Here is a 19,547-nt window from a genome sequence, read left to right as displayed (position 1 = left end):
AAATGATCTGAATGCTTTCTCCACCACTGGAGGGTGAACACAAAGTTATTTTTAAGAAAATGAAAGAAATATGGTCTGTTCTCTCCGTGCAATGTTTTTAGATTCCATTAATGTCATCTTATCTTCTTATCTTGGTTCGCGGCTCTGTCTTGCTGGCAGGAGCTTTAAGAAACATGACAGAACAGGTAGAACCGCAAAGTCATGGATGATCTACTTGTGGTTTTCACATGTCTCATCTCATTGGATGACTGGCACTCTAATGATTTAATTGTTAAATAAGGGAGGGATTGCTTTTGATAATGACTTATTTTTATATAATCCAGTCAAACTCAAACATGTAAAACGTTTTCTCCTTTCATGGTATGCAGTGGTGTTAAGTACATTTACTCAAGTACTGTACTTAAGTACCATTTTGAGGTATTTGTACTTGACTTGAGTATTAACATTTTTATTTATATTTCTACTCCACTACAATTCAGAGGCAAATATTGTACATTTACTCCACTACATTACATCTTTAGTTGCTTTGCAGATATAGACTATTGATATCTATCAATAATCTATACCATACAATATGATCAACACTTAAATAAGACTTACTTACTAATAAATTACATCTGGATTAAATGTGCATGCTACCAAGCAGTAAATTAAGTCATTAAATTGTGTTCCTTTACCAGCTTGATAAACAAATCAATAAATCAATCATTATAATCAAAACATATGATTGTGAAATGTATCAATCTAATGAGTACTTTTACTATTGATACTTTAAATATATTTAGATGCCAATACTTTTATACTTTTACTTGAGTGACATTTTGAATACAGGACTTTTACTTCCAACAGAGTATTCCTACACTTTGGTATTTCTACTTTTACTTAAGTACAAGATCTGAGTACTTTCACCTCTGATGATGGTATGTTTGATATATGTACATGTCACCTGACAAAGGTGCGCATGCTTCTGTGTGTGGGTGTTTTGCTGACAGGGTCACACCTGTCGGGCGGTGCCTTCAGCGGGGTGTCACTCACTCTGCCTCTCGCTCTCTCTCTCTCTCTCTGCCCCGTCAAGTCTTTCGTTTGGAAGTGGGGATGACAATGGCCGAGTGTTAACGCACCATGGCCGCTCAAAGGAATCTGGGGGAACTACGTGAAGTTATGTGCAACAAGTCTGGAGATTATCTACTCAGCTGTTTAGACCACAGAGGGGAACTTTTATGCAACACGTTTGGAGAAGTTTGGAAGAGGAACTAAACTGGATTTGTAGTGTTTGTTTTTGAGACATGGCTCTGTCCCAGGTACAGTGCCTGGACGATAACCACGTGAACCTCCGGACCACCGAGTCCAAACCGGAGTTTTTGTACAGCGAGGACCAGCGGGTCGCGCTCGAGGCTTTCCTTCGAGATGGTCGCGAGGCGTTTGTTAAGTACCTGGAGGCTCGCACCTTGCGCGGCTTCCTGTCGGACCTGGAGTTGGACTCTCTCGCGGACACGGTGGAGCCCTATGACCCGGGCACGGACATCTTCCCGGAGGACGGCGAGGACGACCAGTCCCCGCTGTCTCTGCACTACTGGCCCGAGTTGTCGGATAGGTCCATCCCGCAGATGGACCTGGGTTGGCCGGACTGCGCTTCTTACCGGGGGGTCACGCGCACAGCCGTGTACACGCAGCCACCCCTGGATGATCAGGCTCACATCAAGGAGGTCGTCAGGAAAATGATTGCGCAGGCGCAAAAGGTATGTTGGGCCACTTATAAAGAAGAAGACAAACATTAAAGAAAAGAATACCATTTAATACAATTCAGCTTTATTTGTTAAGAACTTTAAAACGTCCAGACCAAAGTGCTTTATGGAGAAAGAAAGAAAGAAAGAAAGAAGGAAGGAAGGAAGGCAGAATAGGTGTATTTAAGCATTGTCCTGTCTGTTTATGCCTTAATTTTTACTTTCAAATAAAAGTAAACTACTCAAATTGAAAGTTAACACTCTCCGCATACAGTTCCAAAGCTATATACAAATATTTAAAGCATATTCATTTGTGGTTGTCTTCCCTTGGGTTATTGGAAAATATGAAACTGTCTGTTTAGTTTAAGATCTTTAGTATTTACATATAGGCTGGGCAATATGTGCCTCTCTATATGTGTTTATTTGTGCTCTTCTTTGTTGCTTATGCCTCATCATGACTGTCTGGCATGTTGGCTGACACTCTGACTTGCTGTACCCTTTAAAAAATAACTGTAACATTGACATAGTAAATGGCTGTGCAATAAGAAACACCGCTGTGTCACATATTTCCTTTATGGTTTATCTATTTTGTAGTATTTTCTGCAGTGTATTTCAGCTGTACTACTCAGAGGGTACACCAGAGCAAATATGTAGAAACACATACATGTTACATATTAAAGATTGTTGTCAAAAGGGATTTTGTTTTACACTTATTTCTCTGACCTGCTGTACTCATTCAAAAGATAAACTGTAACGTTGACATTGTGTTAACACGGGCAGCAATGACATCAGTCTGTGTGAGGTCAGAGTACAGACTGAAGACAACATGAGACAGTGAAGAGTAAAGTGCATCTTGATTAAGCTGCTTTATCAGGGACTAAAAGAAGTACTGCCACTGTAACAAGGGAGCAAGATTATGTTGGATATTTGCATGATTATGTGCTTTTTTTGCGTAGGTTGATGATGCATATGAGTGTGCTTTTCTGTCTGTCTAGCAGCTGACTCATCTGAAGGCACAAGTTTAATGTGACATGTTTTATTTCATGGCAGCTGTTCTCAGAGACATGTGTCCCTTGAATGCACCAACCTATGGGAACTGAAAAGCTTCTGACAGGCTAAATTAACATATAAGCGGAGAGCTGTGAGAACCTGCACAACTTCCCCTTAAATTATACCTTAAAGGTCCCATGTCATGGCCATTTCTACTGATCATAATTCCATTGTTGAGGTATACTAGAATAGATTTACATTGTGCAATTTTCCAAACTCACATTGGTTTCTCATACAGCATCTCTGTATAGTATGTGTATTCACTCTCTGTCCTAAACGGCTTGTTGGAGCTCCTGCCCCCCCCTCCCTATGAGCCCAGCGTGCTCTGATTGGTCAGCTCGCCCACTCTGTTCTGATGAGTCCACCACCGTTACAGCGGAACATCAGTGATTATGTGTTACAATGGCGTTAGCAACCAGAAAATGACACCAGTAATGACAGACAGATGTCTGCGGGACGTTGCGCGGCTCGCTGCTGTGAGGAGCGGACAGTTTGAGCTGGGTTACTGGTGTCGTTTCCTGGTTGCTGCGTGGGGTCTGTGAGACAGCGAGACATTGCGAATGGATGCGGGAAGGGGGGGGGGGTGCTGAGTGGGCTGCAGCACCCCCATCTGCGAGGCTCCACTAGCTGTGATTTTGCAGACGGTTTACATGCATAAAAAGCTACATAACACACAAGGGGACGGGTAATAACCGGAAAAGCATGACATGGGACCTTTAATAATTTGTGTGATCATAAATTAGTCAAACCTGTGAAACAACTTGAATCTTATTTGTCTTGGCACAAAAGAGTCAATGTGTCATGTTTTCAGTAACCTCACAGTTATGCCTGAGGCTTGATCTTGCTGCGTAGTTATAAGTATGTGCATGTATTTCTTTACTTTCATGCATAAACAATGTATTTTTGAGTATTTTCCAGTGTGTGTGATGCAGGTGTTGTGTGTTTTTGCCTCCAGGTTATAGCAGTAGTGATGGATGTGTTTACTGATGTTGACATCTTCAGGGATTTGCTTGATGCTGGTTTCAAGAGGAAGGTTTCTGTCTACATCCTTTTGGAAAGCTCAACACTACCTCATTTCCGGTCCATGTGTCAGAGGGCACAAATGCATGCCGGACACCTCAAGGTGAGTCAGCACCAGTCTGATGTTAAGCATCAAAGAGTAAGGATTAGTTGTAGCTAGAATTTAAAGAGGACATATTATGCTCATTTTCAGGTTTATATTTGTATTTCGTGCCTCTACTCTGACATGTTTACATGCTTTAATGTTCAAAAAGCTCTTTATTTTTCTCAGACTGCCTGTGCTGCAGCACCTCTTTTCACCCTCTGTCTGAAACCAGAGCCCAGTCTGCTCTGATTGGTTTGCTGGTCGGCTCTGTTGTGATTGGTCAACCGCTTACAGATGTCCCACCCCTTAGCCAACAGTTGGAGCGCTAGCCAATAGGAATGTGAGTGTTATAGTGATGTCATTAAGATACGGAAGTAAGCAATCGAGTCCAATCGAGGCCTTTCAGGCAGGGGTGGGGCGGGGTTGTGAGGGATGTTAGCCTTTGCAGACCATTTACATGCACAAAAAACAATAACACACTACAGGAAGGGGAAAACCCAATAAAGCATAATAGGGCCTCTTTAAAACAAATCCCCCATTATTATTATTGGGAGCCAATGTGTGCTACGTAAAATTCATTTGTGTTTTTGACAAATGGTATGACAATCTTGACACATATTGCTCTAGACCACCTCGTCAACTGACTAACCAATATGATGACCAGAATAAAAGGCTAACAGAACATTTGAGTCAATTATCTATTCTGTTAGGATAAAATCTCATAGTTTCATTCAGTGTAAATGTGTCACTAAAGCGGAAGTAATCTTTGCTCTTTGATCACAGGGGGGAATTTCCAGATGTTCAGTAATGCAGAAAATGATCAAGTCATTATGAGACTGTAAGGCACTGTTGTTGAACACAAAAAGTAAAATTGATATTATGAAGAAAAGAGAGGCAATTGAAGTCAAGAGGTTTTCGTTATGCATGGATAAGTGAAAGCACATGCCCTCTATCATTTTCTCACACACACGCACTCACACAAAGGCTCAAATAACAACCAGCTGGCACTGTATCATATGAATCTTTTACCTCCTTGTGTCTACCTTGGGTGTTTGTTTCATTCCATAATTGGCCGGCTACCATGAAAAAAGTTAGAACACACATTTGGTCATGTACAGACACGTAGACTTAAGTTAAAGGGAAAGTACAGCTGTCCATCTCCAGTGAATTGTTCTCCTGAGAATGGAATCTTTTAATGTAGCTGCCAGTAAGCCTGTAAGAATATCTCTGTAGTGTTTCCTCCAGCCGGTATTTACTAGACTCTTTTAAGAACAGGAGTAAAGTCTCTATGTATATTGGTATGTTTACAAAGAGTTCCTTGTTTGGTTTTTATTTAATGCTGATGTCATTCTTCCTATAGCCCTCCTATCAACTGTTTTAAAGCTTATTATAAAGTATATTATTTGAGTCAGCTTGTTAGGAACATTGAAATCTTCCCAGACACGTGACTAGCACAATTGTTTTATTTGTACACGTAATTGCTGCTCTGTACATGATAAGCCTTTTAGCATCTAACGTTGCAATTTGTGTATTTACTAGCGGGTGCGTTTGTCCTCCTTTCCATGGGGCGATCATTTCAATTATCTAACTTACAGTCAGGGTTCTTACGGTCATTAAAAACCTGGAAAAGTCATGGAAATTCAAAATGCAAATTCCAGGCCCTGGAAAAGTTATGGAAAACAATATTTTTCCCAAAGTTTTGGAAAAGTCATGGAAATGTAACTAAAGTTGCATCAAATATAATTTATATTTTATCTAATCGCCGAAATAGTAATACTATAGTGATAATAAATACTGTATCGTATAGTAATGAAATGTAAAATGGCATTTAACTGTCGAGGTATTTTGCTGGTGAGAGATTTGAGTTGCTTTAGCGTGTAGAAGCTAGTAAGCCTACTATTTGATTTGCTTTAGATAGGCACAACATGTTTCATATGCAGACCTTATTTTCCTGTTCCATGTTAAAATAAACCATTTTCAGTGGTACCGCTGAGAAAGAGTAATTATTTTGGTCATGGAAACTTAGGTAAAGGTCATGGAGAAGTCATGGAAGAGTCATTGAAAATCATTGGTGAAAAAGTGTATGAACCCTGTACAGTATAAGCAAGGTTGGGCATTTTCCACAAAGGCTTACAATGTGTTTAACTAATTATGTTCCTAGTGGTATTTACTGTTAAGGTATACACTGGTTTAGATCATAATTTGGCAGGAAGAAGTCAAACAATGAAGAACAAACACACACACACACACACACACACACACACACACACACACACACACACACACACACACACACACACACACAGACACTCACTCTCTGTCTCTTCACTGCCAGTGTATGCCTTGGAGGAATTTAAGTGAATCGCAAATGCAGTAACAGCTTGACTGCCTTAAAGTACCATCTGTATCTGGATTATAAGCAAAACAGCAGACATTTTCACAGTCTCATGTGGCAGTTTGTGATTTCTAAACATAAACATATGACAATTACACATGGCAAATTAATGTCTTATTTTAGCTTAACTGGATGGCTGTTCTCTCCCTGTTTTATTCTCATTGCAACTGCTTGCTTTCTGAAATGCCCACAGTGCACTCAGCCTAAAAACCTAGATTTAATTAAGTCTGATGTTTGATCCCTGAAATAAACCATTGGCTCAAATTCAGCACATACAACTACTCGTTTCATGCATGGTTTCATATTTTGTACAATATACTGTTATAGTGTAACACAGCTTTACCGCTAAGGCATGGTAGTTGCAGAAATACAGTCTAGTTGTCAAAGCGAATATCATTAAATAAGACAGATTTATTACTTATTTAAGACACAGTATCATTCACTTGTTCACAATGCTTTGTGTTTGAACAAATAAATCATGTGTTTAGATTGAGCACAGTGAGGTGTGTTTGACAGCTGCATACTTCAAAACCACAGCGATGTTATGTGTTCATATATCCTGGTCATATTCTGTGTCTGTGGCGGTATCTGTCATTTAAATGATCCTGTACCTTTCTGACAGAAACCACTGTCGCAGGTCTTCGGTCTGCTCTGCCTTATTAAGATGAGGGTTGACAGAAAGAGTAGAAGACAGGTGTTTTACTGTTACTATAAGTGACAAGAGGGAGTAGGTGGAGGATAGAATAGAGAGGATAGTAGGAAGTGCCGATATGTGGCAAGATATATATGTGTATAGGTAAAAAGGTGCCAGATTATTCTCTCCCACGCCCTCTGGCATGGATGTACAAAGAGAACTGGATACAGCATTGAAAGCAGGGCCCCATTCATTCCCATGAAAGTTGCTCAGTGGTGCATGAAGCCAAATTGGCCTAACGTTTGAATATAAAACTCCCTACATCTTCTCTGGATCTCCCGGCAACATCATTGGGACGAGAAAGCATGCCCACTTGCATTTTCATTAAGCCACGCCTCCTTGCCACTGTTTTTCAGTTGGTTCTGGTGTTATGCAGAGCTATGTTTGCTTTGCAATTTAATACGTTGGTTGTGCTTTTACACAACATTCTTTATAGGACATCTTAAGCACTCATAATCTAGAGTTTAGAGAGTTAAATACACAAAGAAATGCAAGTTGCTGATTTTATCTATCAGTTGGTAAAAGGAATGTACTGCGGGGAAGAGAGAGTCAAGGGTTGGACCAAAGTAGGGTGGAGTGAAACAAAGAAACACAAAGTGAGTCAGAGCGATTGAACCGAGAAAGTGTTCGAGGTTCCTTTCATGTGTAATCTCTTATCTGAAACATTATTACAGTCTTTTATGATTGCAGGTATATAAACTGTACCACCCATTTATTATCATAACGATTGGTTAAGTGTTAGCCCTCATTTAATATATTTCTTTACAGCTACACAGTCACGTGTGTAGGCCTTTCAGAGTAAAAAAACAAAAGTGGACAGAGAACTGAGCCCTGAGGGACACCAGCTTTGAATCTGAGGGAATCCCGATACAGAAGAATTGCTTACAGTAAACATGGTGTGTTTTTCAGACGGAGATGAGCGAAACACATGTTCCAACAACGACGAGTTGCTGATTTGATCTAATCAGTTGGTAAAAGGAATGTACTGCGGGGAAGAGAGAGTCAAGGGTGGGACCAAAGTAGGGTGGAGTGTTTTTACTGTGAGCAATGCCATACCAGGAATAATCTGCTGCATCAGGATAACTGTACAATTATTTGGCTGCTTTTCAGTTCAGGACCTGGCCCTAGACACCGACGTGACTCATTAAGCTGTGTCTTTTCAAAGGAACTTATGGCTTTCCCGAAAACAAGATAGTTAAATCTAAACTACCCAAAGTGGTATGGTAAGTCAAAATGTTTCAATCTATCACCAGGAAAGAGAGCTCAATCAGCGTACAAAGAGCTGAACATGTACTACCAAACCATGTCAAATCAAATCAAATCAAATCAAAGTTTATTTATAAAGCACATTTAAAAGCGATTTTTGGTCGGGCCAAAGTGCTGTACATGTAATAACTACAGTCACATAAAAACACATTTCTACAATCACAATAAAAGACAATAAATTACAACAGATATTTAAAAAAAAACACAGGGAAAAGTCAGACAGAAAGCAAAAGCTGAAGCTATGATGCAATCATTTTTATTTGACCCCATATTTAAAATATATTATTTACACCATTCAGTACTGCTATATGGACCATTTACTGATCACTAACATAATCTAAACACCTGTTCAACAATGGATTATGGGAAACAAAGGTCTGCATATCTCTCACAGAATTAGGATGCAGTTTTCATATTTAATGTCGGACAGATGTTGGTAAACACATCTGTTCTTAAGAAATAAAAGAAGATAGGAAAGAAGAAACAAAGTGAGTCAGAGCGATTGAACCGAGAAAGTGTTCGAGGTTCCTTTCATGTGTAATCTCTTATCTGAAACATTATTACAGTCTTTTATGATTGCAGGTACATAAACTGTACCACCCATTTATTATCATAACGATTGGTTAAGTGTTAGCCCTCATTTAATATATTGCTTTTTACAGCTACACAGTCACGCGTGTGAAACAAAAGTGGACAGAGAACTGAGCCCTGAGGGACACCAGCTTTGAATCTGAGGGAATCCCGATACAGAAGAATTGCTTACAGTAAACATGGTGTGTTTTTCAGACGGAGATGAGCAAAACACAAGTTCCAACAACGACCGAGATAATATCACTAAAGTCAAGTAAAGACAAGACATAGATTACATTAGGATCAATTGAAATTATATTATTGTTGGTTGTGTAATATTTAATCACAGTACTTACTTTGAATGTGCTAATTGCAGTTTGAACTAGAGAATGCAATTCCTGAAGAAATTGCTAGTGGGAATGCTTTATGCTGAAAAGCTGACGCTGAATTGCTATGCTGAAATGTAATGTGTAAGAAGAAAGTGAAGAATTTAGATTGAAATGATACATGAACACTGGGGGCTTGAATGTGTGATGAGAGAAGAAAATAAAGTAAAAAGGCTTGGAAAAGCAGCAGAATATTTGAACTGCAAAATGTTGAACTAACTTGATGGTGAATGATCTGTCGCCATGGCAACGGCATTTGATGACACCCCATAATACGCTTAGATGCGTTGATGGCTGCATCATTACCAAACCTGTGAAGTTTTGGGCCGTTTGGAGCATTTTCACTGAAGTTATGAGAAAACCGTGTTTCATGGCGAGCATTGTGTTGCCATGGCAACGGCATTTGAAGAAATCTCAAAACTGTCCCGTAGATGTCTTCACGGCTGGACTGTTAGCACACGTAAAGTTTGAGCACTTTTTGAACATTTTCATAGGAGTTAATGTATAGCGACATCATCTTTTATGGCGAGGGATTCGTTTCCATGGAAACGGCATATGATGACACCCCATAATTGACGTAGAGCTGTTGAGGGCAGGACCATTAACCATTATCTGAAGTCTGCTGCTCTGAGCATGTCAGTTGGAGTTATGACATCTTCGTGTTCCATGACACAGGTGTTTATATTTGAGCTAACGAGGTGTCCAGAGATCAAAGGTTTCCATTGTTCTGAATGAGAGATAAACCTCTTACATGTGAACGTTTTGTTGAAGAACCGTAACAGATATCGGTGAAATTTCAAAGCGTGAAGCATCTCAAGGACCTTCACTATCTGAAGTGTGCTTTTTGTGTACTTTCGGGTCAATAATGTGGCCTTTTTGGCAGATTAACTAAAGGTGTGCGGCTGCTGCTGTGAGGAAATATCAGCCTGAAATTACAATGGGTTTTAATGGAGACATGTTGAAAGTTTTTGTCACTTCATGCCCTCAAGAGTAGGGATGGGTACCGAGCCCCGGTATTAAACGGGCCCCGGGGCTGAATTATTAAAGACCGTGGTACCGTTAAGCTCCGACGTTATCGGTCTTTTTATCGGTACTGGAGACATCTAAAAAATATGTCATGTGTATTATTGCTACACAAACATTATATTGCAGTTTTAGTGTCGCCAACTCCGTTTCTAATACGCAAAAAGACTGCAAAATGCGTAATTTTTTGTATTTTCGATCTCTCCAATCCAGACGAGAGATCTCTCTCCCCCGTCTGTGTGCGAGGGGGCGGGGCAGTTTACACACACGCAGCTGCTACATGCAGCAACACACACACACGGAGGAGATGGCGGAGAGAACGCGCTCCGAGGTGTGGTTAAACGTTACCCGTCTCGCTCGTTGCCTAAAGTGCAATAAGAATTTAGCATGTCAGGGCGGTAACACGAGCAATTTGTCTAAACATCTTGCAAAAGTGCACCACGTTCAGACGGAGAAATGCACCGGGTTCGACTGTCTCTCTAGTAGCTCTGTAGCCCCATCCACGAGTAACGTTTCCACGTCAGGTATATTATGTATGCTAGCAGCAACACACGGAGCTAACTCAATGATTCAAACATGGGTTAATGATTAGAGGGAACTGAGTTATTTAGTTTGTTAAAGTTTCAGCCATTCTGTTCACAGTTCTGTCATCAGATTATTTAATATGATTTGTTAAAACGTTGTTGTTTCTGTTGATGTGAAATATTATGTATTTCATTTAAATAAAAAGCAATGTTAGTTTTGTTCACAATTTGTTCATTTTCATTTAATTGTTTATTTGAATAGGGACAATGCACATTAATGAACACTTTAGACAAATAATGCTTCAAGTGTAAATATGCCGGATTTTAGCTTTGAGCTAATTTCCATCCGTAGTCCCTGACATACAACATATAGTTAGTTTACCTCATTTTTCTCTCCAAAAGAACCGATAAGAGTACTGTTAAAAGACCGGACCGATAAGCGGTATCGATAAAAGTAGTAGTACCGTTAAAACCTTAACGATACCCATCCCTACTCAAGAGGCATTTTGTTTAATTATTTTTGCTTAATTATTTGTCATTTTTCAAGCTACGAGATGTTTTCCTACGTTTGTCATGAAAAATTATGTCTCAGGAATGTAGGGTTTGGGAATTATGGCAGTTTAAAAAATAAATATGAAGGCAAATTTCAAGATTTCCTACACTCTAGCTGTGACATCACGCACTCTAGTTAATGTTAACATCTGAAGAAGGCCTCTGTACCAAGGTCTGTCCGGTTTGGTGTTGTGGCTGGCGTGATCCCATCTGTAGTCTACTTCCTTAACTTAATCGGGAAATATCATTCAAATAAACGCTTTTTCAATGCTTGTGCACATACATTTTGCTATCTAGATTGCCTACCAACCGTCAATTTGATAACAAGGACAACCCAGTCAGCTTTCTTACTTCCTATGTCCCATTCAGGCTCATTCAAATACACTCTCCCCATTTGTGTATCTAAACGTGTTGAGAACTACCTTGGCAAAGGTGTGCCATACTTTTCCCGCACGCCAATCCGAGCAGATTAGGCTTTTTTTCCTGCAGCTGGGCTTAAACAAAACAAATCAGATAGAGAGCAAATGCATGTTTATTCATACAGACAATATGAGAAATATGTTGTGTTTTTTTAACGTAAAGCATGTAAACATGTTCCATTAACACCAAAATACATGTATGAACCTTACACATTTGCATAATCTGACCCATTAATGGAAGATGAATTGGTCCCTGTCATTGTTGTGTAACCATTACATCATGCAGGTCACAGGTCACAAAATAGCTCTGAATTTGGAGAAGATTATATTCATCTTCTTTGCATGTATGTGCGTGTTACAGAACCTCAGGGTACGCTGCACAGATGGAGCAGAGTTCTACACCCGGTCCTGCACTAAGATCAGAGGGCGAATGGGACACAGATTCATGTTCATCGATGGAGACAAAGCTGTGTCTGGGTCTTACAGGTCAGTGCACTTAGAGTGTGTGTATGTGTGAATGTGTGTGTGTGAGCATTTTTCAAAGAGATAAATATAGACAAAGAAAGAAACAGATTATCTATGTGCGCTCCACCTCTCTTTGTGTCTTTGAGCCTAGCGTGAAATGTGAATAAAGAATGTACTGTTAGTGTTTGGTAGCATTATCTCTACAAGCAAGATCAACAGGTTTTAAATGTATCCAATGCACAAGAGACATAAATGCATGCACAGTGCAGTCTCTAAATGAATGGATAGTTCAGTCATTGGTATTTTGCCAACATTTAATATCTTGTTGTGCTTAGAGGTAGACTAACTTTGTATCTGTTGTATGTTCTGTAGTTTCACTTGGTCTGCATCGAGGCTGGACAGAAATCTCATCACCGTAGTTACAGGCCAGGCAGTGGAGTCCTTTGACAAGCTGTTTCGAGTCCTCTACGCAACCTCCAACTCAGTAGACCTCCGTAAGGACGCCATCGAGCCTGAACCTGAAGCGGAGCCCATCCCAGCGCCGGCCGCAGTCGTCCCTCCTTCTGCTGAAATGGTTAGGAAACTGTACAGTGCCAAATATGTTGCTTTGGGCAACCCACACTCCACTCCTCCTCCAAAGACCAACAATCCAGAGGACTCCAAGAACCAGGGAACCAAGAAGCATGGGGGGAAAGGGGCTAATAAAGAATCTACACAGGAGGGTCCGCCCATCCACCCTGGACTCATAGATCTAGAGAAAGTGTGCATGATGTCATACCTGCCCACCTGGCCAGAGCCCGACCCGGCCAGTGATGTAATCGGGTTCATTAACATTCGTGATAACAAAAAACAAAACCAGGTCCATCTACAGAGGTCGGAGATGTATGAAACCAGCCAAGCAGTCAGGTTCAGCAGTCCCTTCAGTAGGCCAAAAGAAACTCTGCCCGACGTCGCTAAGCCAAGAGACTTTACGACTAAACGGAAGGAGGTGAATGAACTCCAACCAGCACAAGATAAAACCAAGACTAAAGAGGTGGTGGTAGGTGTAGCCCAGCAAACTAAAACTAACAAAGGTCCTAATGAGATCAAAAGCAAAACAGAGGAACCTGTCAAGAAATTACCTGCATCCGGACCACAGTGTGAGTCCAACAAAGACACTACGACCACTCCCAACACTGAGAATAAACAGCATTCTAATACCTTCCCCAAACAAGATGCAGGCCACAACAACACACCTCACCTCAATGCACACACTCCTCCCCAATCCAGAAGCAAAGCATCCACTCATAACTCTAAGGGGTCTTCACAAACCACACAAACTGTCACCACCCTTTCTGAATCAAACACTAAACCAGAAGTTGACAGTATTTTAAACACACAACAGGAGGTTGTGAGCAGGAAACAAGCCCTGAAGGCGAGCTGTACACAAGACTCACACCTGCATAGTCCCACTGAAGGGAACACAGAGCCGCACCCACAAACAAAGACAGTGCTGCCACATATGGACTCACAATGGCAGGCTGATCACACGCAGTCACAAAACTCCTCTGAAATGACCCCTATCATCCAGACTCCCACCATCAACAGCCACAAGTCTTCCCCACAGTCTGTCAGCTCCACCCCCCTCTCTGAAAACAGTCACGTCTCCATCACTACAAGCAAGAGTCCCAAGTCTTCCATTAGCTCTTCTTCCATTCCCCCTCCTGCCCTCCCTTTGTCCCCAATATCCCCATCTGAGACTTCAACACCACCCATTCCTAAACCTCGTACTGTCCATCTGGTTATCAAGGGCGACGTCACCGACAAAGGCCAGAAAATCCTGGAGGTCAGTGTTGTCCAAATGGCTGGGACCAGCACAGCGCCAGAAAAGGTCATAAATGTGCCTGCTGTAGCAACTACGGTGACAACATTGCCTCAAAAAGTTGCTGAGACAGTCCCAGAACTGCAGAACAACAGCGAAGGCGAGGTAGGGGCGCAGAAAATGGCAAAGGACATTTTAAATATGGTAGAAGCACCACAACAAAAGCAGAGTGGTACTTCCCAAAATACAAACAATGAGAAAGCAGTTGGAGGCGATGACAGAGCAGGAATGCAATTGATAGCCGGAAACAAAACCAAGTCAGATGTTTTGATAACAAAAGTAGAGAATGTGATTACTCAAGAAGTCATTCCAAAAAGTGTCAAGCCCAAGACTTTGGTGTCAATGGATGTCAAACTAACCCCACAGAAAGATAGTGTTGCAACAGTAAAGAAGGAGATTAAGGCCCCAGAACAAGTTTCAATGGATGTTTCTGGAGTGACAAACGAAAAAACTGAGAATGTGACAGAATGCAAAACATACCTTGCAAAAGTACACGTACCACGGAGAATATCGTATAGTGAGTTACCTGCACAAGTTAACGATGTATCAGATACTGTGGACTCTTTAAAAGCACCAACACACACTCCTATTTCTGCCACACACATATTTAAAGACAGTGCTGGTGATAGCACACACACAGTCACACACAATCAGCAAGGTAATCCAAGTGTAACACCCGAACGCCCCACAGACAGTATGCCAGATACGGCCAAACATAACACTCACAACAACATTCAAGAAAACCCTTCTAAAGCACCAGGAGGCACACACACACCTGAGAAACCCCTGCGATTACTTCTCTCTGAAATACACTCGCCAGACTTGCTTTCACCGACATCAGAGAGAGGATTGCAGTCACTCATGGCTCTGACCCGCAGTTCCACCCCGGATGGATTTCTCCCACGTACGCCCACCCCAGACTTTTGCACGCCTACCTCCGATTCTCGCGCATACACTCCAGACTTTCGAACGCCAACACCTGACGGGTATTTATCACCAAGAACAGACTCCGCTCTCTCCACCACTTCAGAGGAGTTTTACGAATGTTGCGACTCCCCTTTCCAAGAGCCTGGTTTGGAGCGATTAGCTTCCCTGAACCACACAATGACAGAGGAGCATATTAGCTTAGCACACACAAATAACGCTAATGCTACCAGTCCTGTATACATCAATTCAAACTCTCCTGCTGGTATATTAGGCACTATAGACAGGTATACCTCTAGCACTGAAACAGAAAGTTTAGAGCGAAAGCGATCATCCACCGGTGACATTCAACCCACGAAAGAGAGACCGGACACGGAGAAGGCCGGGGACAGCGTGGAGAGGATGGGCAGACCTCGGGCGACTGACGGACAAAAGGTATGGCGTACAGTAAGGCGAAGGGTGATTTATTCTCTAAATTCCACAACAAATGTCCTCACCACACAACAAATTATAATTTTAAAGCTAATGTGAAGGTTATTAACCTAAATAATGTGTACTTTTTAATTTTCTTAACCACTCAGCGAACACCAGTCACATAAAAGGTAAGCACAGCTAAACCAAGTTTTCGAGGGACGTGCCGCACATCTAACCGGTGGTAGTGAAAGTAGTTTTAGACTAGAATCATTTTACCCTATTCTCCTGTAGTGTCTTGCAAAATCCACTTTGGAAATGTCTTCTTCAGTAGCACTAATAATTCAAATTTCCATTTACCCTTAAGCCTATCTATATTTGTATGCCTGTATTTTCTGGTGTATTGAGCATTACAATAGTCTCTGATATGTGACTATAATTAAATGATTTGTGTAAGAAATTGTAACTAACTAACACAATGAAGCTTCCACAGTTGATGACTTGCATTAAAACAATATCTGAGATCCTAATTTTTAAACTAATCAATCCTGTTTCAAAAGCATTTTCTTCTAATGATCTTATCCCTAACCCTTAATAAAATCACCTTGAACATTAACATGGTATTGCTATTATTAAATCATCAATTACTTATACTCCCTTAACCCAAATTAATTTAACATGCTAATCAGACTAATACTAAATCAGCTGTTGGTTTATACAAATTAAATGTAATCCATCTTTCTAACTATCTCTGTGTGTGTGTGTGTGTGTGTGTGTGTGTGTGTGTGTGTGTGTGTGTGTGTGTGTGTGTGTGTGTGTGTGTGTGTGTGTGTGTGTGTGTGTGTGTGTGTGTGTGTGTGTGTGTGTGTGTGTGTGTGTGTGTGTGTGTGTGTGTGTGTGTGTGTGTGTGTGTGTGTGTGTGTGTGTGTGTGTGTGTGTGTGTGTGTGTGTGTGTGTGTGTGTGTGTGTGTGTGTGTGTGTGTGTGTGTGTGTGTGTGTGTGTGTGTGTGTGTGTGTGTGTGTGTGTGTGTGTGTGTGTGTGTGTGTGTGTGTGTGTGTGTGTGTGTGTGTGTGTGTGTGTGTGTGTGTGTGTGTGTGTGTGTGTGTGTGTGTGTGTGTGATGCACCACTAACTTCAAACACACGACACTTGTTCATTATTGAACAAGGAGACTGTGTGTGAATTAAAGTGACATACTTTTAATGAAGGGCAGCACGCGCTCACACTGATGCAATATTGATGAATCAGTAAAAAATTGATAGTTTCACATTCACTCACCACTGACCTGAGACCACGCTTTTCATCTAACAATAGTCCTTTCAAGTCAGAGAGGTGTTGCTGGCATGTTTTAACTGTGAACTGTCATGTAATATGAACAAGAGGGACATTAAAACATATCTTACATTTGCACCGAAGTACTTATCTTTTCCATTTGCAACAATTCCATTTGCAACAATTCCATTTACGTGTTTCTGATCTGAATATGAGCCCCCCGACAATACCTAGAATGGGACAAAAACTATACACCATATCATATAGAAAGAGCAGTGTTTCCCACAGATCTGAAATCTACTTGTGGTGTTAGCCGAGAACGGGGGGGGGGGGATGCTAGTGGAGAACGCTCATCAACGGGGGGGTGGGGGTGCTAGTGGAGCACGCTCATGAACTGTTCGCCGGAGCCTCGCAGCGGAGTTACTGTGGAGCGCATGAAGAAGATCCTTCACGCGATAGCAGTGCGAACAGGTACAGGAGGGGTAGGCCTAGGTAATCGATCGCAGATAGCGTCGTGCTCACGGACTCGCGAAATATACTTTGGCGGATGTTAATATACCTGGGCGTCCCGCCAAAGTAAAGTATTTGTGTGGGAAACCCTGAAGAGATAAGGGATGTAGGAAGGAAGGGATGGTGGAGGGAGGGAGGAAGGGATGTAGGGAATATTGGATAAAGGGATTTAGGAAGGGAGTGTTGAAGGCTTGAAGGGATGTAGGGAGGGAGAGATGAAGGGATGTAGAGAGGGATGGTGAAGGGATGTTGGGAGAGATAAAGGGATGTCAGAAGGGATGTAGAGAGGGATGGTGAAGGGATGTAGAGAGGGAAGGATAAAGGGTGGAAGGGATGAGGAGAGGGAGGGATGAAGGAAGAGAGTTATACAAGGATTTGTGTTTAGATGAGATAGGAAGGGACAATGAGTTCCGGTGTTGAATTTGGAGGCCAACAAGGCTTTATGTGTTGGCCAGATATAAGTAGCTTAGCAGGTGATTAGAGGTGTGGTTGAGATGTTGCTCTGCTCCTGCAAAAAAACGTAGTTCAATGTTTTGATACCTCCATTATACATAAAGGTATTCTCATCTCCATTTTCCTTGTCTTTCCTAGCTTTCGCATACTTCTCACAAATCTCCACGAGGACGGCAGCAGGCCAGCGAGGCGTTCTCCTCCTACCGACCATCGAGACCCTCTCGAGTCCTCTCGCCCAACTGGGCTATGGGGCCTCATCCCAGCCGCCAGCAGAACCAGGCAGAAAGCAACGTGCTCCCTGATTACGCCTTCTTTCCTCGTAGTCCGCCATCCAGACTGCCTCCTCCTCTGAAAGGTGGTGCTGTCGGGCCAGCAACTAGGCAGGCCGAAGTCTCCCAAAGCCAGCAGAGGTTCTTCTCTCGACAGCCTCCAGCAGTGCAGGACAGAACGAGAGCTGGACAGACGCAGAATCCATCCCCTTACCCAAAACCCCAGGGCTCTTTTCTCCTCCCACAGCAGTCTAACAGAGAGGCGCCGCTTCATTCTCAGACCCAGAACCAGGCTGGATCACCGCAGGAGGAAGGAAAGAATCCATTTAGCGTCACTATTAGCAGGTTGTACAGCCTGAAGGGCCTGAAGGAGAAGATGAGCAGGCTGCCAGCGCAGAGCAAGAGAGGCAGCGGCAGCTCGCATGGACAGAGACACAGCAGCATGAGCTAGTCTGCTACTGTCAGTCATTCATTTTCTATAATCTTACTGTAGCACATCAAGCCAAAGAAAGGCAAGTTAAACACAAATTAAGATACACCTCCGAGAAAAAGCTTGCATTGACACGGTATGTGTACTGTGAAAGCAAAAGAGATCTAACAGAGCAAGCTAAGACTTTTACCTTACACGTTGAACTGAACTTTGAACTTTGACCCATGACTCGTGGTATTGACCTGCTCCTGTCTCGTCATATGGAGGATGCACTTTAGTATGAAACCACTGCTATGCATAACGTTGCTCATTGTAAGTCCAAACAAAGTGTGATTGGATAGGTAGTTTTCCTTTCAATTCTTATTTTATTATACTTTTCTGAATCTTAAACTTGAAATGTACTTTTTCACCCACGGGGCCCTAGATATTGAACAACAATGGAGTTGATTGTAAACATTTGTATGTGAAAATGTGGATACTAAAATGCTTAAATTGTTTGTATGACCATCAAAATGGATATATGTAAAGAATAAATGAACCCAGAAGTTGTAGGTATTTCACTCAACATAGCACTGCTGATGTTACTCCATTAACTTTACATAAACTGTGGATCGAGCAAAAAATTACTTTTTCAGCTAAATATAAATATACCCTCTTATCTTTTTTTTTCTCTTTTGCTTTGTTATTTAATTCAGAAAACTTTCAAATGTGGTGGATTTCTTTCCTTACAGCAGTGTAGTATGTGAATGTGTGCTTCCAATATACATTATAAGTAACGCAATGCTCAGTATTGAAATAGGTACTATGACATGTTTAATGAAAATCAAATATTACCATGTAATGGTATTGAATGTTACACAGACATTTACTTTTTTTAGTAAATTCTAACTAAAAACTGTTTTGTACTATTCATTTACAATTGACTATTCGCTACAATTACTTTCCACTGTGGTGGCAGACAAATCATTGAAATGGCTAACCTCATGACAGTAGCTGTTTATACTATGTGTATATGAGTGAGTGGGAACATTTTTCCCACATTTGTATTATTAAAGTACTAGCTGAGTGTTTCTTCTTCTGTTCATTCAAGTGTTTGTGGTACAAACTTGAATTAAAAAAACTGTTGATGCAAATGTGTTAGACCTTTATTTTGTATTCTTCCATTGTGTGCGATACGCTAAAAATATCAAAACATTAAATGATTTATTTGTTGTTTGCACCACATCCAATTTATATTCAAAATG

At 41.4% G+C, this 19,547-nt stretch overlaps 1 protein-coding gene across 2 annotated transcripts; it reads left to right on the top strand.

Moving 5' to 3' along the window:
* The first annotated feature begins 1,006 nt into the window (after positions 1–1,006).
* On the top strand, positions 1,007–19,436 carry LOC117492481 (protein FAM83G-like). Of its 2 annotated transcripts, XM_034142757.1 has the most exons (6): positions 1,287–1,739; positions 3,730–3,897; positions 12,070–12,194; positions 12,546–15,393; positions 15,540–15,560; positions 17,743–17,991. In XM_034142757.1, the coding sequence occupies exons 1-5, from the start codon at positions 1,287–1,289 to the stop codon at positions 15,555–15,557; spliced, it is 3,612 nt and encodes a 1,203-aa protein (XP_033998648.1). In that variant the 3' UTR covers positions 15,558–15,560; positions 17,743–17,991. The 2 variants fall into 2 exon arrangements, with proteins under 2 accessions (XP_033998647.1, XP_033998648.1); XM_034142756.1 differs by lacking the exon at positions 15,540–15,560 and having other exon boundaries at positions 1,007–1,739; positions 17,743–19,436.
* The last annotated feature ends 111 nt before the right edge of the window (positions 19,437–19,547 follow it).

Source organism: Trematomus bernacchii, unplaced genomic scaffold (genome assembly GCF_902827165.1).
Source record: "Trematomus bernacchii unplaced genomic scaffold, fTreBer1.1, whole genome shotgun sequence".
Taxonomy (NCBI): domain Eukaryota; kingdom Metazoa; phylum Chordata; class Actinopteri; order Perciformes; family Nototheniidae; genus Trematomus; species Trematomus bernacchii.
Note: the sequence above shows the minus strand (reverse complement) of the source record. Positions and strands in the feature narration are given on the sequence as shown.